This window comes from Hyperolius riggenbachi, chromosome 1, assembly GCF_040937935.1.
Source record: "Hyperolius riggenbachi isolate aHypRig1 chromosome 1, aHypRig1.pri, whole genome shotgun sequence".
NCBI lineage: Eukaryota > Metazoa > Chordata > Amphibia > Anura > Hyperoliidae > Hyperolius > Hyperolius riggenbachi.
This window is the reverse complement of record NC_090646.1, coordinates 122,194,935-122,214,263: the sequence shown is the minus strand read 5'-3', so window position 1 is coordinate 122,214,263 and position 19,329 is coordinate 122,194,935. Positions and strand designations below refer to the sequence as shown.

Genomic DNA, 19,329 nt, shown 5'->3' with positions numbered 1-19,329 from the left:
AGCAAAATCGCGGCCGCGAACGTCGGGGAATCGGCGGTAATTGCGATTCAGCAATCGCTAGCGTTCAGCGTGAACGCTAGCGATTGCTAGTGGAAAAGGGCCCTTACACTACTGTCCACTGAGTGCGCTCTAGGGGCTGCCTCACAAGCGCTTTGAGTCTGACAGGAGAAAAGCGCTATATAAACACTGAAATTATCATATGGAAGACCTTTCTATCTCTCAAATTGTTAAATGCCTTCTGTTTTTAAACAAGGCAAATTTGCATTCAGCATAGTAAGGGTTTTGTTTTTTTTGGTCCCAGACTCCTAGTGATTTAAAGTTACCATGAGCTTGCTGGGTTCTCTGGAAGCTCTACAAGAAAGACATTGAATTGGTGGCTTTTTAATAGGACCATAATAAAGAGGGTTGAATGGTAGTTTTTTGATTAGTCAGGTGGTCTGGTTTTGGATTAGTCCATCTCTTCATGGGGGATTCTCAGGGGTTTCTTTGTTTTCAAAAGCATTTCCCAAACCTCAGTTCAACTACCAAAATAGTAAGATACCAGCCAGCTGCCCTACTCACAATTTTGACAGACTGAGCAACTGCTGTTCAGGAAATGCTTTTGAAAACAAAACCATGAGAATCCCTTATGAAGAGATGGACTGGCCCAAAACCTTTTAGTTCTGTCAGATTTTAACTGCTTACTTTTCTTTTTTTCTGTAGTGGTCCTTTAAAAATGGGGCTATTAAAATGGAAATACGGTTTGCCATGTCTTATGACCATACTGTAATACACTACCGTACAAGTGAGGAAAGAAAATGAGGTTAACCTTCTGGGACTGCGCAGCATAAATCCTACGCTGCACGTGTGGCTGCCCAACTCTATTGTTGCGATTTATGCCACCTGCTATTTCCGCTCCTGACGCAATAGTGCACACCCAAGAGGGGAGATTAAGCTGTCAAATGACACCTGACATCTCCCCTCACTGATCAGGAGCCATCGTAATTGGCACGTGATCACTACGATCGCTGGCCAATCGTAGTGATCACTATTGGCAGTGGCGGACGTAGGGGAACAAGAGGATGGATACTCGCCTTCCTGACGTTCCCCCGGCAATTGTTGCTCTCCTCCACTCTGGCCGGCATTCGCACTCGCTCTGTCTTAGGTGTCGGGTCCCAGCTTAATGACGTCCTCAAGCTGCGACCCGGAATTTAATGGCAGTGCGATTGGAGATGCCGACCAGAGCAGAGGGGGCTAGAGCTGCTCATTGCTGGAGCCTGGGAGGTGAGTAAAGGCTGCTAGCAATAGAGGGGGCACAATGCCTTGCTAACTATTCTGGGGATCCAGCTGCCTGAACCCCCCCCTCCCCCCACCACCACCTCACCTTCCCACCTTTGCATGTTAAATGGCCTGGTCTTTAAAGTGAACCAGAGACGAAGCACCCTCATTTATTTTACCATATGTATCAGTGGGAACATTAGAGAAAACACCTACCCTGCTCTCTGTTTCATTCTTTACTGCTCAGCTTACTTTTTATTAGGCCTGATAAAATCCCTGACTGAGCATTGTCTGGCTTTGCTCAGGAATCATTATAGCGGAGTCTGTCTTCTCTGATGACTTTTCAAGCCCAAGCCTGCCCCCCTTCTGGCTTTGCTATAATGACTCAGCTATAATCATTCCTGAGCAAAGCCAGACTGAATGCTCAGTCGGGGATTTTTTTCAGGGCTGATTAGAAGCAGGCTGAGCAGTGAAGAATGAAACAAAGCAGGGTAGGCGATTTCTCTAATGTTCCCACTGATGTATATGATAAAATACATGAGGGTGCTTCCTCTCTGGTTCACTTTCAGAGGGATTAGGGCCTGTACATACTGCTGCTCTTTTGCTGCGTTTTTAAAATCGCATGCGCCTTTTAAATCGAAAAGCCTTCATGAAAATAGAAAAATCGTATCGCACCAGTGTGTACAGATCTTCAAAATTTTCATGATTTTTCAAAAGACCTTGCGATTAAAAAAACGTATGTGATTTTAAAAGTGCAGCACAAGCGCAGCAGTGTGTACAGGCCCTTAGGCAGCCGGTCTCCAGAGGGTTAAGGTCGTGCTCTACTGCATTACTTGGTGCTGCTGTAGGATCATGCTTACAGGGAAAAAAACTGAACGATTACCTCATCACTTTGTTACTGCTTTTCGCTGTCTATTTAGCAAGCTGAGGAACAGAGTGTTGCTGTGCCTGTCTACTGTGAGTCAGAAAAATCCAGGAACAAAGCAAGCTTTTTTGGATGTCCTCTTCAGCATGAAATTCTGAAACTAGTGGAACATTACATCTTTCCCTGTGTGTTGGCAGATGGAACAAAATCTCTATAAACTCTGTACTGAACTAAAAAAAATAAAAAAATAAAATAGGCACTCAGTAGGGAAAACTGACCAAATGCCTGATGGAAGCTGAGCTGCAAAAAGAAAAGCAACCAGACCCCAGAATAGATCTGAAGTCCCAAAGATTGACAAATGTATGGACACTTCTTAGAAGGAACCTGAGCTGTCAGACCTGTGGAAGCTGCTATATGTATTTCCTTTTAAACACTAGACCTGCTAATCATTTTAGTCAGTAGGGTCTAAATAACACACCTGAACTAAGCATGCAGCTAATCTTGTCAGATTTGTCTGATCTGCATGCTTGTTCAGGGTCTATAGGTGGCCACACACCATACAAATAAAATGTCCAATTTTAACCAATTCAGTAATTTCGATCAGTTGTCCTGAAAAATTGAGAGCTTTTGTTTTCGATTGAAAAATCCGATCATATTTCCCGTTTTTTTTTTCTTTGTCGATTTTTGGAGATTGGACAACATTTCAGACCAACTTTATCAAGAATTGTATGGTGTGTGTGATGAATTGTCAATTACTTGATGTACAGTTCCAATCAACTTTTTCTGAGCGTTCAGTTATTTAAGTCAGGATTGAGGGGGAAATTGAACATAGGTGTGTGGTACATTGGTTAGATTTTTGAGTTGTTACAATCGGTCAGAAAAATTGATTGCTATTTTTGAATTGAACAAATATTTAAAAAATAGTATTGTGTGTGTGGCCACCTTAAAGGTGGCCATACACTGGTCGATTTGCCATCAGATTCGACCAACAGATAGATCCCTCTCTGATCGAATCTGATCAGAGAGGGGATAGTATGGCTGCCTTTACTGCAAACAGATTGTGAATCGATTTCAGCATGAAACCGATCACAATCTGTGGAGCTGCCGCCTGCCCATCAGCTATACATTACCTGATCCGGCCGGCGCGACTCCCCCGATTTCCGCTGTCTTCTTCTCCGCGCTGGTCTCCAGTCCGGCTGGCTTCGCTGAGCTTCCTGCCGGGGGAAGTTTAAACAGTAGAGGGCGCTCTACTGTTTAAACTTCCTGCCGGGACAGGAAGTTCAATGAAGCTGGAGCGGAGAAGAAGACGACAGTGGAGACCGGGGGAGTCGCACCGGCCGGAACAGGTAAAGTATTGCCGCTGTATTGCGTCGGTCGTTGGGCATTCGAACGCCGCCATCGATGCACTCCTGACCCGCCGGCGATCAAGAAAAATCTTCCGCACGGACAGATCGATGGGAACAATTGATTTTAAACGTTCTGTCAGCGTTTGCGCTACGATTTCACAGCAGATTCGATCAGTGATCAAATCTGCTGTATATTGGCGGGAAAATCATTAGGTGTATGGGCCCCTTAAGGCTTACAGTATTAGAGACACTGGATCAGCAGGACAGCCACGCAATCTGCATTATTTAATAGGAAATAAACATGTCAGCCTCCATATCACTCTCACCTCGGGTTCCCTTTAAAGACGAACGCTTAGTAAGAATATTCCTCTGTGAATGACTTCAAAATGTTGTCAATTCTCTGTCTTCCTCACCTCTCTTCCATACTGCAGTAGAGTGAGCTGTTCAGTAAGCAGCTTGAACTGTTGATGACCGTGTTCTTGCCTGATTCCTGGGATCTTGCTGAACTCGTAGAGGCAATGCTTCATGGTTAGCAGCTATTGCAGTCTGGGCCAATTTTGTATTTATCCAGTGAATGTATTTTCAGGCTGTCTGGCATGAAGACAGCTTGTGTTAGTGATGCTAGCCTGGAAAACCGTGCCAAACTAATCCTATGAATTGGGGGTGGAGAGATGAGCTGTAGAGGAAGTGCAATTACTGAGACGTTGTATAGGGTTTGGGGTCACACCTCTCTTGCAGTGCAAGGAAGATTTTCTTGTTTTGTGTTATGTTCAGCTCTCTGTCATTTCGAACTCTTTTTTTGGGTAAATTTGATTCTGATGATTTTATTTTTCTATTATAGATCAGTACCTCTTAGGGTGGCCATACATGGTTCAATTTTTCATTTTTTTCGATTAGATAATTTAGTTTGATTATTCCGTTAGATCGAATACAAAGATTTTTCCAGCATGTCCGATCTAATTTTTCTCGAAAAAACGGGATAATCGTTTGAATTTCTTGATCGAAAAAAAAAATATTTTCAACTGTCATTCGATCATTTAGATCGAATAAACGGGATAATCGAACGTTTTTATTGTACCTGGCTTCAGGAAACACCACAGCACTGAAACTGCCCTCATCCAAATATGCAACCACCTGCTCATGGCAAGAGACAGAGAAGAGTGCTCGATCCTCATACTGCTAGACCAGGGGTCTCAAACTCAATTTACCAGGGGGCCGCAGGAGGCAAAGTCAGGATTAGGCTGGGCCACATAAGGGATTTCACGTGTCCCTGCCGCAAAACGAGGCAGTAGAGCCCCCAAATTCGCCGGCATTTCCTGGAAGGGGCAGAGCTTTCAGCTTCAGCTCTGCCCCTCCTGACGTCAATCGTGGCGGATCGCCGCCTCTTCCCGCCCCTCTCACTCTTCCTTCACAGAGAGGGGTGGGGAGAGGCGGCAATTGACATCAGGAGGGGCAGAGCTACAGCTGGAAGCTCTGCCCCTCAGTCGTGGATGTTTGCCCGAGCGATTTGGGGGCTCTGCAGCCCTCGTTTAGCGGCGGAGATGCGGCGGATTACTTGGTAGCACTGAAGCGAACTATAAGGTAAAATAGGCAAAAATAGTTCGCTTCCGTGTCTCTTTAGCTTTTGCTGGCGCAGGCCACAAAATATTGTATCGAGGGCCGCAAATGGCCCGCGGGCCGAGAGTTTGAGACCCCTGTGCTAGACCTTTCTGCAGCCTTTGATACAGTTGACCATGACATCTTGATAAACAGGCTACAGGAATACTGCGGCATTGATGGCATAGTTCTTCAGTGGTTCCAATCCTTCTTGAGTGGCAGAACCCACAAAGTGTCTATGGGGCCCTTCCTGTCCACCCCTGTAACACTTAAGTATGGGGTGCCCCAGGGCTCAATCCTCTCTCCCCTGCTTTTCACGATTTACATGCTACCGTTGGGAAAACTAATCCAAAAACATGGCCTGACATACCACTGCTATGCAGACGACACCCAACTATATCTTTCCTTCAAGCCTGGTGTGACAGACCCAACTCTAGCTATAAACGCCTGCTTACGTGAACTACAGCAATGGATGAATGACAACTGGCTGAAACTAAATGCAGACAAAACTGAAGTCCTTCTGATTGGAGGGCAGAGCATGATAACAAAACCACTTAACTTGCAGTCTTCATCACTGGGAATAGGAGGCACAGATCTACGCAGCTCTGATCATGTGCGCAACCTGGGAGTTCTAATTGATGGGAATTTAAATTTCAGAACTCAAATCTCTGCTGTGGTGAAATCATCCTATTTTCACCTGAAGAACATTGCAAAAATCAAGCACCTCACCCCCCCCCCCCCCCCCCCCCCCCAGAAGATTTGCCATCCTTAGTCCATGCCTTCATCACATCCCGACTGGACTACTGTAATGCTCTCTACACTGGCCTTCCAAAAAAGGTCTTGTACCGCCTACAGCTGATACAGAATACTGCTGCCAGGCTGCTAACCAACCAACCCCGTCACTGCCACATAACGCCAGTCCTGCACTCTCTTCACTGGCTACCTATAGAATGGAGGGTCCTGTTCAAGATCGGCCTACTGACATTTAAATCCCTGAATAATCTGGGCCCTGGATACATGAAAGATATGTTGCAGCTGCATAGCAATCCCCGCATTCTCAGATCCACAGGTTCTAATAATCTAGTCATACCCAGAGTCCACTTGGAAACTTTTGGTCCCAGAGCCTTCTGTCATGCTGCCCCTACGTTTTGGAACTCCCTACCTCAACAGATCAGGACAGCTCCATCCCTGGCCGTGTTTAAATCCAGACTGAAAACCCACCTGTTCAGTTTGGCATTAGCATAATTATAACTTTTGTTGTGTAAATACTTCATCCTACTACCAATTACTGAATCTGAGAGAGCCTAAGCGCTTTGAGTCCTATGGGAGAAAAGCGCTATAGAAATGTTATTGTATTGTATTATTGTACCATGTATGGCCACCATCATGCTGGGAATACACCATACGTTTTTTCATCAGATAGATAGTTCGATAGATAATTTCCTACATGTCCGATCTTATTTTCGATCGTTTTTCTGATCAATTTCTCATAGAAATGAATGGAAATAGATAAAAGATAACAGAATCAAATCGGAAATCGATTGGAAAATCGATCGGACGGAAAATCGACCGAAAAAACGCATTGTGTGTACCCAGCATAAGGGCTGATTCACACCCCCGGCTCTTTTAAGTGCTAGTGATTTAAAAAGCTTTTGCTATTGTAATGCTATGGGTGATTTTTATAAAATCACATCGCTCAAGTGAGAACACACACTTAGCATTACAATGGCAATGGCTTTTCAAAGCACAAGCGCTTAGAAAAAGGTCTTGCCCAAGGGGGGTTGGCTTTACCGGACCTATACCTATATTACTGTGCGGCAGTACTGGTGTCTGTGAGATGGTGGTTTTCCCAGGATAATTATAATGCAGCAGTCGCAGTGGAAGCGGCAAGATTGGGTTCCTATGAAAGACTAACTTTGCTACCCTTCCGCTCCACTGGTTCTGACGATAGATGTACAATCCCTATGAAAACTACAGTTAAAGTCTGGAATGACATGCTTAAATATACTGGAGACATTGATAAGATATCCCCCCATACCCCTCTCTGGGATAACCTCTCTCTGATCCATTTCTGCCAGATCCCGGATCCGGTATTATGGTCTAGATATGGTATTAAAGCGCTACAACACATAGTAGATGAGAATGGACTGCTACTATTCAACACACTCAAACTTCTGTATAATCTACCTAACAAAATGTTTTTTAGATTCCTCCAACTGCGCCATGCGTACAATGCGCAATTTCCACAGGGTATTCCACCCTTGGTCTCTGGCAATCTGGAAAAGACGCTAATGGTAGCGGAAGTAGAAAAACCACTCTCTGTAATTTACTTTACATTAATGAACAATAACACATATACTATATCTCGCTGTAAATCCCGCTGGAATGATGATATCATGGGGTTAGATGATGCAGACTGGGATGAAATACTGGAAGAATTCGTTAAAACTCCTATATCCGATAAAGAACGGCTAATCCAATTTAAGTTTTTACACAGAACATATCTAACACCTATACGAATGAGTAAAATCTCTGGTGCGCACAGTCCTAATTGCCCAAGATGTAGGGTCACCCTGGGTACCTATTTCCATATGTTTTGGGAATGTCCCAAAATACTCAATTTTTGGCAAGATATCATCACTCTAATGAAATTCTGGGAACCCACTTGTTGATCTCCCCTAGAATAGCATTACTGGGATTGCTAGATGGTACTCCGGCGAACAAGCATTCGCAATACTTAGTTAAAATATTATGTTTCTATGGGCGCAAGGAGATACTTCGAACATGGAAATCTGACAAATCCCCATCCTTTAACTTTTGGAAGAGCACTGTTCTCAAAACTCTGCCACTATATCGTCTAACCTACAAGAGCAGGAACTGCCCCCAGCGATATGACAAGATATGGGCACCATGGTATAACAATGTGGATGCTCTCCCAACTGGCCCAGATGAGTAATCTTACTTCCTTTCTGATAGCCTCTCACTTAATTAAGTTTAATTAAGCTCAGTGATTGTAGCTGGTTGGGGGAGGTGCTGGAGAATCTTTTCTTTCCTTTCTTTTTCTTTTTCTCTCATCTTCTTTTCTTTTTCGCTCCTTCTTCACTTCCTTGCCTCACAATCCACAGAGTGGTCTGAATTTGTATTCTGTTTACTCAGATGATGGTCACATGGTCAATGTGTATACAGTTAAGAGTATGTATTTTGTAACTTTACTCATGATTCCTGGTATAACTGTATGATTAATACTGATATTTGCAAGCATGCACTAATGAAAAGAACGGACGCCAGTAATGTTCAGATCTCTATTGGATTGTTGCACTGTCTCTCACATTCTCAACTATGTTTATGTGTTGTTAAAATGTATAAACAATAAAAACTGATTTGTTAAAAAAAAAGAAAAAGGTCTTGCAGTGTGTACCAGCCCTTAATGGCCCCTACAGATTCTGCAAGTGTCAATTTTTGTTAATTATTTAGTACACCTTTCCAAATATCTGTGTAGTTGTGTGCCTCCCACATAAAGTGTTACAGTGGCAGCTGTACTTTCAAGTGCTGCAGTGCTTTCTAAGGTATATGTGAACATCCCTTTCTGGCATTACACGTCAGTGTTGAGCAAGGTAGTAGGTAGCTGGCAGAGCTCTTTGACTTAACTGGAAACCTCAGATATCTTTTTCATTTGAAAGCAATATAGCAGTTAGAAAACTACAGCTAATAATTTTTTGCTTGTTTTTTTATTTTTGCCCTGTAATGTTTTTTTCTAAGCGCTAGTGATTTGAAAAAGCTCATGCTTATGCAATGCTATGGGGTGTTTTTATACAATCACATCCCTCAAGTGGGATCACACCCATAGCATTGCATTAGCAAAAGCTTTGCAAATCACAAAGCGCTCAGAAAAGCGCTCCTAGAGGGTCCCAGGCCTTAAGGGGCCCATACACTCAGCCGATTTTCTGGCCGACCGATCGATCGATTTTGATGGATTTCCCTCGAACTGGCAGGGTGGAAAATTTAGGTCGATCTGATGAGATTGCTTATCATTTTGCATTGGCCTTAATGGAAATCTGATGGCAAAAAAAAATGCCATCAGATCGAATTTCAATAGATTTCAAACTGAAATCTATTGGAATTCTATCCTGTAAAAAATGTTCTAAAAACGCATCAGATAGATCATCAGATGCATTTCTTATCTATCTGCTGCCAATCTGACGAGTGTATGGGCACCTTTAGTCTGCATGAGACTGGACTCCTTTCCTTTGTAAGCAATGCCAGTTGGATGGTTGTCATGCTGAGCTTCTGGCTTTAGTTGTGTTTGAGTCACATACATGCTACAATCATGCAGCCAGTGGAGTCAAAGAATTTGATTTGATACTCCTCCTGGGCCAGATACTTCTAGCATTACAGGCAGAGCAACATCACATAAATCAGGCAACTGGCATTATACATTAGAGAATGAAGATAGCAGTCTCTACAGCAGAGGTGCCCACATTTTTACGGCTTGTGAGCTACTTTAACCACTTGAGGACCACAGTCTTTCTACCCCTTAACCCTCCTGGCGGTTTGCAAAAAAATCGCCAGGGGGCAGCAAATCTTTTTTTTTTTAATTTTTTTTTTTTTCATGTAGCGAGACAAAGTCTCGCTACATGATAGCCGCTGCTCAGCGGCATCCCCCCAGCCCCTCCGATCGCCGCCGGCGATCGGAGATCCGGAGATCCCGTTCAAAGAACGGGATCTCCCGGAGGGCTTCCCCCGTCGCCATGGCGACGGGGCGGGATGACGTCACCGACGTCATCGACGTCGTGACGTCAAAGGGGATTCCGATCCACCCCATAGAGCTGCCTGGCACTGATTGGCCATGCAGCGCACGGGGTCTGGGGGGGGGGCGGCTGCGGCGCGACGGATAGCGGCGGATCGGCGGGTAGCGGCGGCGATCGGGCACTGCACGCAGCTAGCAAAGTGCTAGCTGCGTGCAGCAAAAAAAAAATTATGCAAATCGGCCCAGCGGGGCCTGAGCAGTGCCTTCCGGCGGCTTACCCCGAACTCAGTTCGGGCTTACCGCCAGGAAGGTTAAGGACCGGCCACTTTTTTTCCATTCAGACCACTGCAGCTTTCACGGTTTATTGCTCGCTCATACAACCTACCACCTAAATGAATTTTGGCTCCTTTTCTTGTCACTAATAAAGCTTTCTTTTGGTGCTATTTGATTGCTCCTGCGATTTTTACTTTTTATTATATTCATCAAAAAAGACATGAATTTTGGCAAAAAAATGATTTTTTTAACTTTCTGTGCTGACAATTTTCAAATAAAGTAAAATTTCTGTATACATGCAGCGCGAAAAATGTGGACAAACATGTTTTTGATAAAAAAAAAAACCATTCAGTGTATATTTATTGGTTTGGGTAAAAGTTATAGCGTTTACAAACTATGGTGCAAAAAGTGAATTTTGCCATTTTCAAGCATCTATGACTTTTCTGACCCCCTGTCATGTTTCATGAGGGGCTAGAATTCCAGGATAGTATAAATACCCCCCAAATGACCCCATTTTGGAAAGAAGACATCCCAAAGTATTCACTGAGAGGCATAGTGAGTTCATAGAAGATATTATTTTTTGTCACAAGTAAGCGGAAAATGACACTTTGTGACAAAAAAAAAAGAAAAAAAAAAAGAATCCATTTCTTCTAACTTGCGACAAAAAAAAATGAAATCTGCCACGGACTCACCATGCCCCTCTCTGAATACCTTGAAGTGTCTACTTTCCAAAATGGGGTCATTTGTGGGGTGTGTTTACTGTCCTCGCATTTTGGGGGATGCTAATTTGTAAGCACCCTTGTAAAGCCTAAAGGTGCTCATTGGACTTTGGGCCCCTTAGCGCAGTTAGGCTGCAAAAAAGTGCCACACATGTGGTATTGCCGTACTCAAGAGAAGTAGTAGAATGTGTTTTGGGGTGTATTTTTACACATACCCATGCTGGGTGGGAGAAATATCTCTGTAAATGACAATTTTTTCATTTGTTTTACACACAATTGTCCATTTACAGAGTTATTTCTCCCACCCAGCATGGGTATGTGTAAAAATACACCCCAAAACACATTGTACTACTTCTCCCGAGTACGGCGATACCACGTGTGGCACTTTTTTGCACCCTAACTGCGCTAAAGGGCCCAAAGTCCAATGAGTACCTTTAGGATTTCACAAGTCATTTTGCGGAATTTGATTTCCAGACTACTCCTCACGGTTTAGGGCCCCTAAAATGCCAGGGCAGTATAGGAACCCCACAAATGACCCCATTTTAGAAAGAAGACACCCCAAGGTATTCCGTTAGGAGTATGGTGAGTTCATAGAAGATTTTATTTTTTGTCAAAAGTTAGCGGAAAATTGATTTTTATTGTTTTTTCACAAAGTGTCATTTTCCACTAACTTGTGACAAAAAATAAAATCTTCTATGAACTCACCATACTCCTAACGGAATACCTTGAGGTGTCTTCTTTCTAAAATGGGGTCATTTGTGGGGTTCCTATACTGCCCTGGCATTTTAGGGGCCCTAAACCGTGAGGAGTAGTCTGGAAATCAAATTCCGCGAAATGACCTGTGAAATCCTAAAGGTACTCATTGGACTTTGGGCCCTTTAGCGCAGTTAGGGTGCAAAAAAGTGCCACACATGTGGTATCGCCGTACTCGGGAGAAGTAGTACAATGTGTTTTGGGGTGTATTTTTACACATACCCATGCTGGGTGGGAGAAATAACTCTGTAAATGGACAATTGTGTGTAAAAAAAATCAAAAGATTGTCATTTACAGAGGTATTTCTCCCACCCAGCATGGGTATGTGTAAAAATACACCCCAAAACACATTGTACTACTTCTCCCGAGTATGGCAATACCACATGTGTGGCACTTTTTTGCACCCTAACTGCGCTAAAGGGCCCAAAGTCCAATGAGTACCTTTAGGATTTCACAGGTCATTTTGCGAAATTTGATTTCCAGACTACTCCTCACGGTTTAGGGCCCCTAAAATGCCAGTTCAGTATAGGAACCCCACAAATGACCCCATTTTAGAAAGAAGACACCCCAAGGTATTCCGTTAGGATTATGGTGAGTTCATAGAGGATTTTATTTTTTGTCACAAGTTAGTGGAAAATGACACTTTGTGAAAAAAACAATAAAAATCAATTTTCCGCTAACTTTTGACAAAAAATAAAATCTTCTATGAACTCACCATACTCCTAACGGAATACCTTTGGGTGTCTTCTTTCTAGAATGGGGTCATTTGTGAGGTTACTATACTGCCCTGGCATTTTAGGGGCCCTAAACCGTGAGGAGTAGTCTTGAAACCAAATGTCGCAAAATGACCTGTGAAATCCTAAAGGTACTCATTGGACTTTGGGCCCCTTAGCGTACTTAGGGTGTAAAAAAAGTGCCACACATGTGGTACCCGCCGTACTCAGGAGAAGTAGTATAATGTGTTTTGGGGTGTATTTTTACACCTACCCATGCTAAGTGGGAGAAATATCTCTGTAAATGACAATTGTTTGATTTGTTTTACACACAATTGACCATTTACATAGAAATTTCTCCCACCCAGCATGGGTATGTGTAAAAATACACCCCAAAACACATTATACTACTTTTCTTGAGTACGGCGGTACCACATGTGTGACACTTTTTTGCAGCCTAGGTGCGCTAAGGGGCCCAACGTCCTATTCACGGGTCATTTTGAGGCATTTGTTTTCTAGACTACTCCTCGCGGTTTAGGGCCCCTAAAATGCCAGGGCAGTATAGGAACCCCACAAGTGACCCCATTTTAGAAAGAAGACACCCCAAGGTATTCCGTTAGGTGTATGGCGAGTTCATAGAAGATTTTATTTTTTGTCACAAGTTAGTGAAAAATGACACTTTGTGAAAAAAACCCAATAAAAATCAATTTCCGCTAACTTTTGACAAAAAATAAAATCTTCTATGAACTCGTCATACACCTAACAGAATACCTTGGGGTGTCTTTTTTTCTAAAATGGGGTCACTTGTGGGGTTCCTATACCGCCCTGGCATTTTACGGGCCCAAAACCGTGAGTAGTCTGGAAACCAAATGTCTCAAAATGACTGTTCAGGGGTATAAGCATCTGCAAATTTTGATGACAGGTGGTCTATGAGGGGGCGAATTTTGTGGAACCGGTCATAAGCAGGGTGGCCTTTTAGATGACAGGTTGTATTGGGCCTGATCTGATGGATAGGAGTGCTAGGGGGGTGACAGGAGGTGATTGATGGGTGTCTCAGGGGGTGGTTAGAGGGGAAAATAGATGCAATCAATGCACTGGGGAGGTGATCGGAAGGGGGTCTGAGGGGGATCTGAGGGTTTGGCCGAGTGATCAGGAGCCCACACGGGGCAAATTAGGGCCTGATCTGATGGGTAGGTGTGCTAGGGGGTGACAGGAGGTGATTGATGGGTGTCTCAAGGTGTGATTAGAGGGGGGAATAGATGCAAGCAATGCACTGGCGAGGTGATCAGGGCTGGGGTCTGAGGGCATTCTGAGGGTGTGGGCGGGTGATTGAGTGCCCTAGGGGCAGATAGGGGTCTAATCTGATAGGTAGCAGTGACGGGGTGATTGATGGGTAATTAGTGGGTGTTTAGGGTAGAGAACAGATGTGAACACTGCACTTGGGAGGTGATCGGACGTCGGATCTGCGGGCGATCTATTGGTGTGGGTGGGTGATCAGATTGCCCGCAAGGGGCAGGTTAGGGGCTGATTGATGGGTGGCAGTGACAGCGGGTGATTGATGGGTGGCAGTGACAGGGGGTGATTGATGGGTGGGTGATAGGTGATTGACAGGTGATCAGTGGGTTATTACAGGGAAGGACAGATGTAAATAATGCCCTGGCGAATTGATAAGGGGGGGTCTGAGGGCAATCTGATCAGTTTGCCCGCAAGGGGCAGGTTAGGGGCTGATGATTGGGCGGCAGTGACAGGGGGTGATTGATGGGTGATAGGTGATTGGCAGGTGATTGACAGGTGATCAGTGGGTTATTACAGGGAAGGACAGATGTAATTAATGCACTGGTGAATTGATAAGGGGGGGGGGGGTCTGAGGGCAATCTGAGCGTGTGGGCGGGTGATTGGGTGCCCGCAAGGGGCAGCTTAGGGTCTGATCTGATAGGTAACAGTGACAGGTGGTGATAGGGGGTGATTGATGGGTGATTGATGGGTAATTAGTGGGTGTTTAGAGAAGATAACCGATGTAAACAATACATTTGGGAGGTAATCTGACGGCGGGTTTGCGGGCGATCTAATGGTGTGGGTGGGTGATCAGATTGCCCGCAAGGGGCAGGTTAGGGGCTGATTGATGGGTGGCAGTGACAGGGGGTGATTGATGGGTGATAGGTGATTGGCAGGTGATTGACAGGTGATCAGTGGGTTATTACAGGGAAGAACAGATGTAATTAATGCACTGGCGAATTGATAAGGGGGGGTCAGAGGGCAATCTGAGCGTGTTGGCGGGTGATTGGGTGCCCGCAAGGGGCAGATTAGGGTCTGATCTGATAGGTAAAAGTGACAGGTGGTGATAGGGGGTGATTGATGGGTGATTGATGGGTAATTAGTGGGTGTTTAGAGGAGAGAATAGATGTAAACAATGGATTTGGGAGGTGATCTGATGTCGGATCTGCGGGCGATCTATTGGTGTGGGTGGGTGATCAGATTGCCCGCAAGGGGCAGGTTAGGGGCTGATTGTTGGGTGGCAGTGACAGGGGGTGATTGATGGGTGATTGATGGGTGATTGATGGGTGATTGACGGGTGATTGACAGGTTATCAGAGAAGATAGATGCATACAGTACACAGGGGGGGGGGGGGGGTCTGGGGAGAATCTGAGGGGTGGGGGGGGTGATCAGGAGGGGGCAGGGGGGGGGGGGGTAAAAAAAAATAGCGTTGACAGATAGTGACAGGGAGTGATTGATGGGTTATTAGGGGGGTGATTGGGTGCAAACGGGTCTGGGGGGTGGGCAGGGGGGGGGTCTGAGGGGTGCTGTGGGCGATCAGTGGGCGGGGGGGGGGGGCAGATCAGTGTGTTTGGGTGCAGACTAGGGTGGCTGCAGCCTGCCCTGGTGGTCCCTCGGACACTGGGACCACCAGGGCAGGAAGCAGCCTGTATAATACACTTTGTATACATTACAAAGTGTATTATACACTTTGTAGCGGCGATCGCGGGTTAACATCCCGCCGGCGCTTCCGTATGGCCGGCGGGATGTTACGGCGGGTGGGCGGAGCCAGTTGCCAGGGGAAGCGCGCGTCATCAATGACGCGATCGCTCCCCCGGCATGCCTAAAGGACGCTCCGCCTAAAGGCGTATTGCGGTCCTTTAGGCGTCCACTTTGCCGCCGCCCATGGGCTGTGGGCGGTCGGCAAGTGGTTAAAAAATTAGCAAGTCAAAATGATCAAAATGAGAAACATACATTACACACAGGGTAACGCACCGAGAAACATACTTTACACACAGGGTAACACACTGAGAAACACACACTCTGGAACAAACACAGAGAATCACACAGAGAAACATACACTACACACATTGCACAGTATGCTTTTCTCAGACATAGGTAAAGCTTACCCTCTTCAGTGCAGCACATGGAGGAGGCAGGGCCAGCTAGAACTGCAGTGAATATTAATGAGGAGGCAGCAGGGCACATGCTAACAGCTCTCCCATTCCATGTCAGCTGCAAAGAGCATTGTCTGCTGTACCAGTTTACAGCGCTGCTGCCTCCTAGAGGATACTGATTTAGGTTTACAGCATTGTCGGGACTTATAGGAAACAAGTGAGGAGGAGAGCCAAGACAGCCAGGCTCTCACCAGAAGTCTGATGGGGCTTGGAGAGAACACTGCTCCTTATTCCGCTCATTTCAAGTTCCCTTTAATTGAGAAATAAGTAATGTATTCATCTATGTGCCTTGCTAGGAATAATGCAAAACATTTTCAACTTGCTTTATTTTTATGCATACAAACATACAGCTACTGTACAGTATTCCTAATGGAGACTGTCAGGTTTCTGCTCTGTGCAGCTGAATCATGTTGCAGAAATGTGGATCCACCAAAATTTCTAATAGTCTAAAGCTCAACACACACCATACAATCTTGGTTGTACAGATTTACCAAATCTATGTAGTATAAGGGCCAACAGATTGAAAATACCTTGAATGATTGATTGGATAAGCTCTTATACTACATGAAAGTGGTAAGATTGAACAACCAAGATTGTATGGTGTGTGTTGAGCCTTAAGGTGGCCACACACGATACAATAAAATGATCCAATTTTACAGTAATTCGATAAAAACGATCGTATCTCTCGAAAAAAATCGAAAGCTTTTTTTTCATTCGACTGAAAAATCCTATCGAATTTCCCGTTTTTTTCGATTTAAATCGATCCGGAATGCCAGATATTTCTCTTCAATTTCTACTAAAGATTGTATGGTGTGTGTTGGATTGTTATTTTATTAATATATACACCCTAGAAATTTTCTCTGAGTTTCCAATCATTTTTATCATGATTGAGGAAAAAATTGAACATAGGTGTGTGGTACATTGGTCATATTTTGAAATGTTACAATCAGTCAGAAAAATTGATTGCAATTCTTAAATTGAACAGATATTTAAAAAATTGTGTGGTATGTGGCCACCTTTAAGGTGGCCACACACCATACAATTTTTTAAATACTGATTGTAACATTTCAAAAATATGACCAATGTACCAAACACATATGTTAAATTTTTCCTCAATTATGATAAAAATGATTGGAAACTCTGACAAAATTGCTAGGATGTGTATATTAATAAATTGACAATCTAACACACACCATGCAATCTTTAGGAAGATTGAAGAAAAATATCTGGCATTCCGAATCGATAAAATCGAAGAAAATGGAAAATCCGATGAGATTTTTCAGTCGAATGAAAAAGCTTTCGATTTTTTTTCCGGTAGATCCGATCGGTTTTATCAAATTGCTGTAAAATCAGATCATTTTATTGTATCATGTGTGGCCACCTTTAGGAGAACTCACACTCTAGCTCAGATTCCCTGAATGCAGACACTGCATGCTATTGTATCAAGTGAGGAATGTGACACATTCTCTGACTGTGCAGAAGCTCCTGGACACAGACAGAAACTCAAAGCATTTCTGCCTTTAATTCATAATGAATAAAACCAGTTATGAATAAAATACAAAGTCAGCTCTCAAAGCAAAAAACTGTACTTTTTGGAACTTGTAATTTCTTAATGAATAATACTTATGCACAAATGCAAATATGATAACCGTATAGCATATAAAAAGTAGGAAAACATGTTTTTATTAAATATTATGTCAGGGTTTTATACCGCTTTAAAAGAATCACAAGGAGCAGCTGTGTATCCTGTCCATGGAAAGGACATTGCAGCATTATCTGGTCTATATGGTTTTTTCCACTTATCCATTTTAAAGCATTGCTGTGGGTGTTTTTTTTTCTGTGAAGGGGAGGGGGGGGGGGATCTTCCATGGCAAAGGAGCAACTATAAGCTGAAAATGTTGGCTTTAATAAAATAAAGTTGAATTTGTTTATTTTTTTTTAAATTAAAAGCCAGCCACAGTTTTTAAACTTTCAGTTGATCTATATTTGGTTAGTGTTAGCAAGATTAATGTAAGAATAACGGCAATATGATTCTTTGTTTTCCAAATTTTGGTCAGTAAGTTTTCATTTGTGTTTAAAATCTGACTTTGGTGTGTGGTCAGGGAAAATACCTCCTTTTATCTGATTCTCTGAAACGTATTGATCGTGAGTTATAATCACGAAAATATATATATTCTCAGGTGTAAAAATTGTCTGTTGGTCAGAGCGCATCTCCAAATAACACTGTCCCTGTACAACAAATTTCCTACGTAGCAGAAATTACATTTTTAGCATCTGTTGCTACAGCCATAGTTACCGTATATTAACCTGAGGTCCAGCACAGCTGAGGAGAAAAGAAGTGGCTTCTTCAGTCTGTTCACAACTGAAACTTTGTAAACACTCTAGATATTACCTTCTAAAACCATGTACATGCAAATACACGTGTCCCCTGCTATCAGCCTGGTCTTTAGCAATCCTTTCATTTTAAACATTCTCTGCCAATCATTGTTAACAAAAATTGTGTATTCAGAATTGTTAGCATTTCATTGACCGTTTCTGGAATTTATTTAATTTTGAGCTCTGAGGGACAGTCAGTGACGTGACTATGTAGTTTATAAAGCTGTGCAGAAGAGGCCAGTGCAATATAAATATGTAATCATGATAATTTCCTATTAGAACACTGCAGTATTTTCTTCTAATATGCTTTGAATCCACAAAAAGATGTACTTCAGTTTTTCTTCTCATTTAATATCTAGATGGTGGTTAAAACCTTTATGGATATGGACCAGGATTCAGAAGATGAAAAACAGCAATATCTCCCTTTAGCCTTGCACCTTTCATCTGAATTCTTCCTCAGGAATCCTAACAAGGATGTTCGGCTTCTGGTGGCATGCTGCTTGGCGGATATCTTCAGGATATATGCCCCAGAAGCGCCATATACGTCTCATGACAAGCTAAAGGTACGATCTGCACAAGCTTCGTTATCTATGCTGAACTGGTGGAATTCAACATGCTCTCCTCTGGCGTCTTCTGCATGGAAGACCATAAGCTCAGTTACAGCATGTGGTTTGTGAGTCTGAAGCCCAGTTGTAGTCAGAAACTTATTTTATTTTGGATATCGTGACCAAGGGTGAGGCTCTATTTACAGTGTATAGTCATTGTAGCTCGACAGGAAGTAAAGACATTTCTCCAAAACAAACTGCTTTGTGTGGGAGAAAGGTTTACCAGTTGGAGCCTAGATAGCATCTCAACTCGCTCAGCTGTAAAGATGACCACTTTAGTATTACCACTGCTTGTCTGCCATTTATTGGCATTTCAATCACCATATTTCTGAAGTGGCATTTAGGCCCGATTAGCACTTTTATATGCGGTCTATGGTGTTTCCCACTGATTGCCATTTCAAAAAGTACTATGCAGCTTCACTCTAATTTAGTCAGCCACATACTACTGTGTCTATAAAAAAAAAAAAAAGGGGTTGTGTTGAGAATTGACATCGGAGATTAACAGCTGCTCCATTCAATTGTGTGAGGTATCAGATTGCCATTTTTAAGGTAATTGTGGCACCCTGTTCTTCACTTTTATTAACCAGTTCCCTACTCTGGGGTTTTCCCCCTAAAAAAACGCAAGCAATTTTCTACATTTCACATGCC

General features: G+C 43.5%; 1 protein-coding gene across 1 annotated transcript in view; it reads left to right on the top strand.

Annotated features, from left to right (window-relative positions):
* The window catches only part of PDS5A (PDS5 cohesin associated factor A), a 153,049-nt gene that overhangs the window by 47,426 nt on the left and 86,294 nt on the right, over nt 1-19,329 (top strand). Inside the window, 1 exon segment of the mRNA XM_068278468.1 lies at nt 18,436-18,639. Coding sequence (XP_068134569.1) covers nt 18,436-18,639 — 204 coding nt within the window.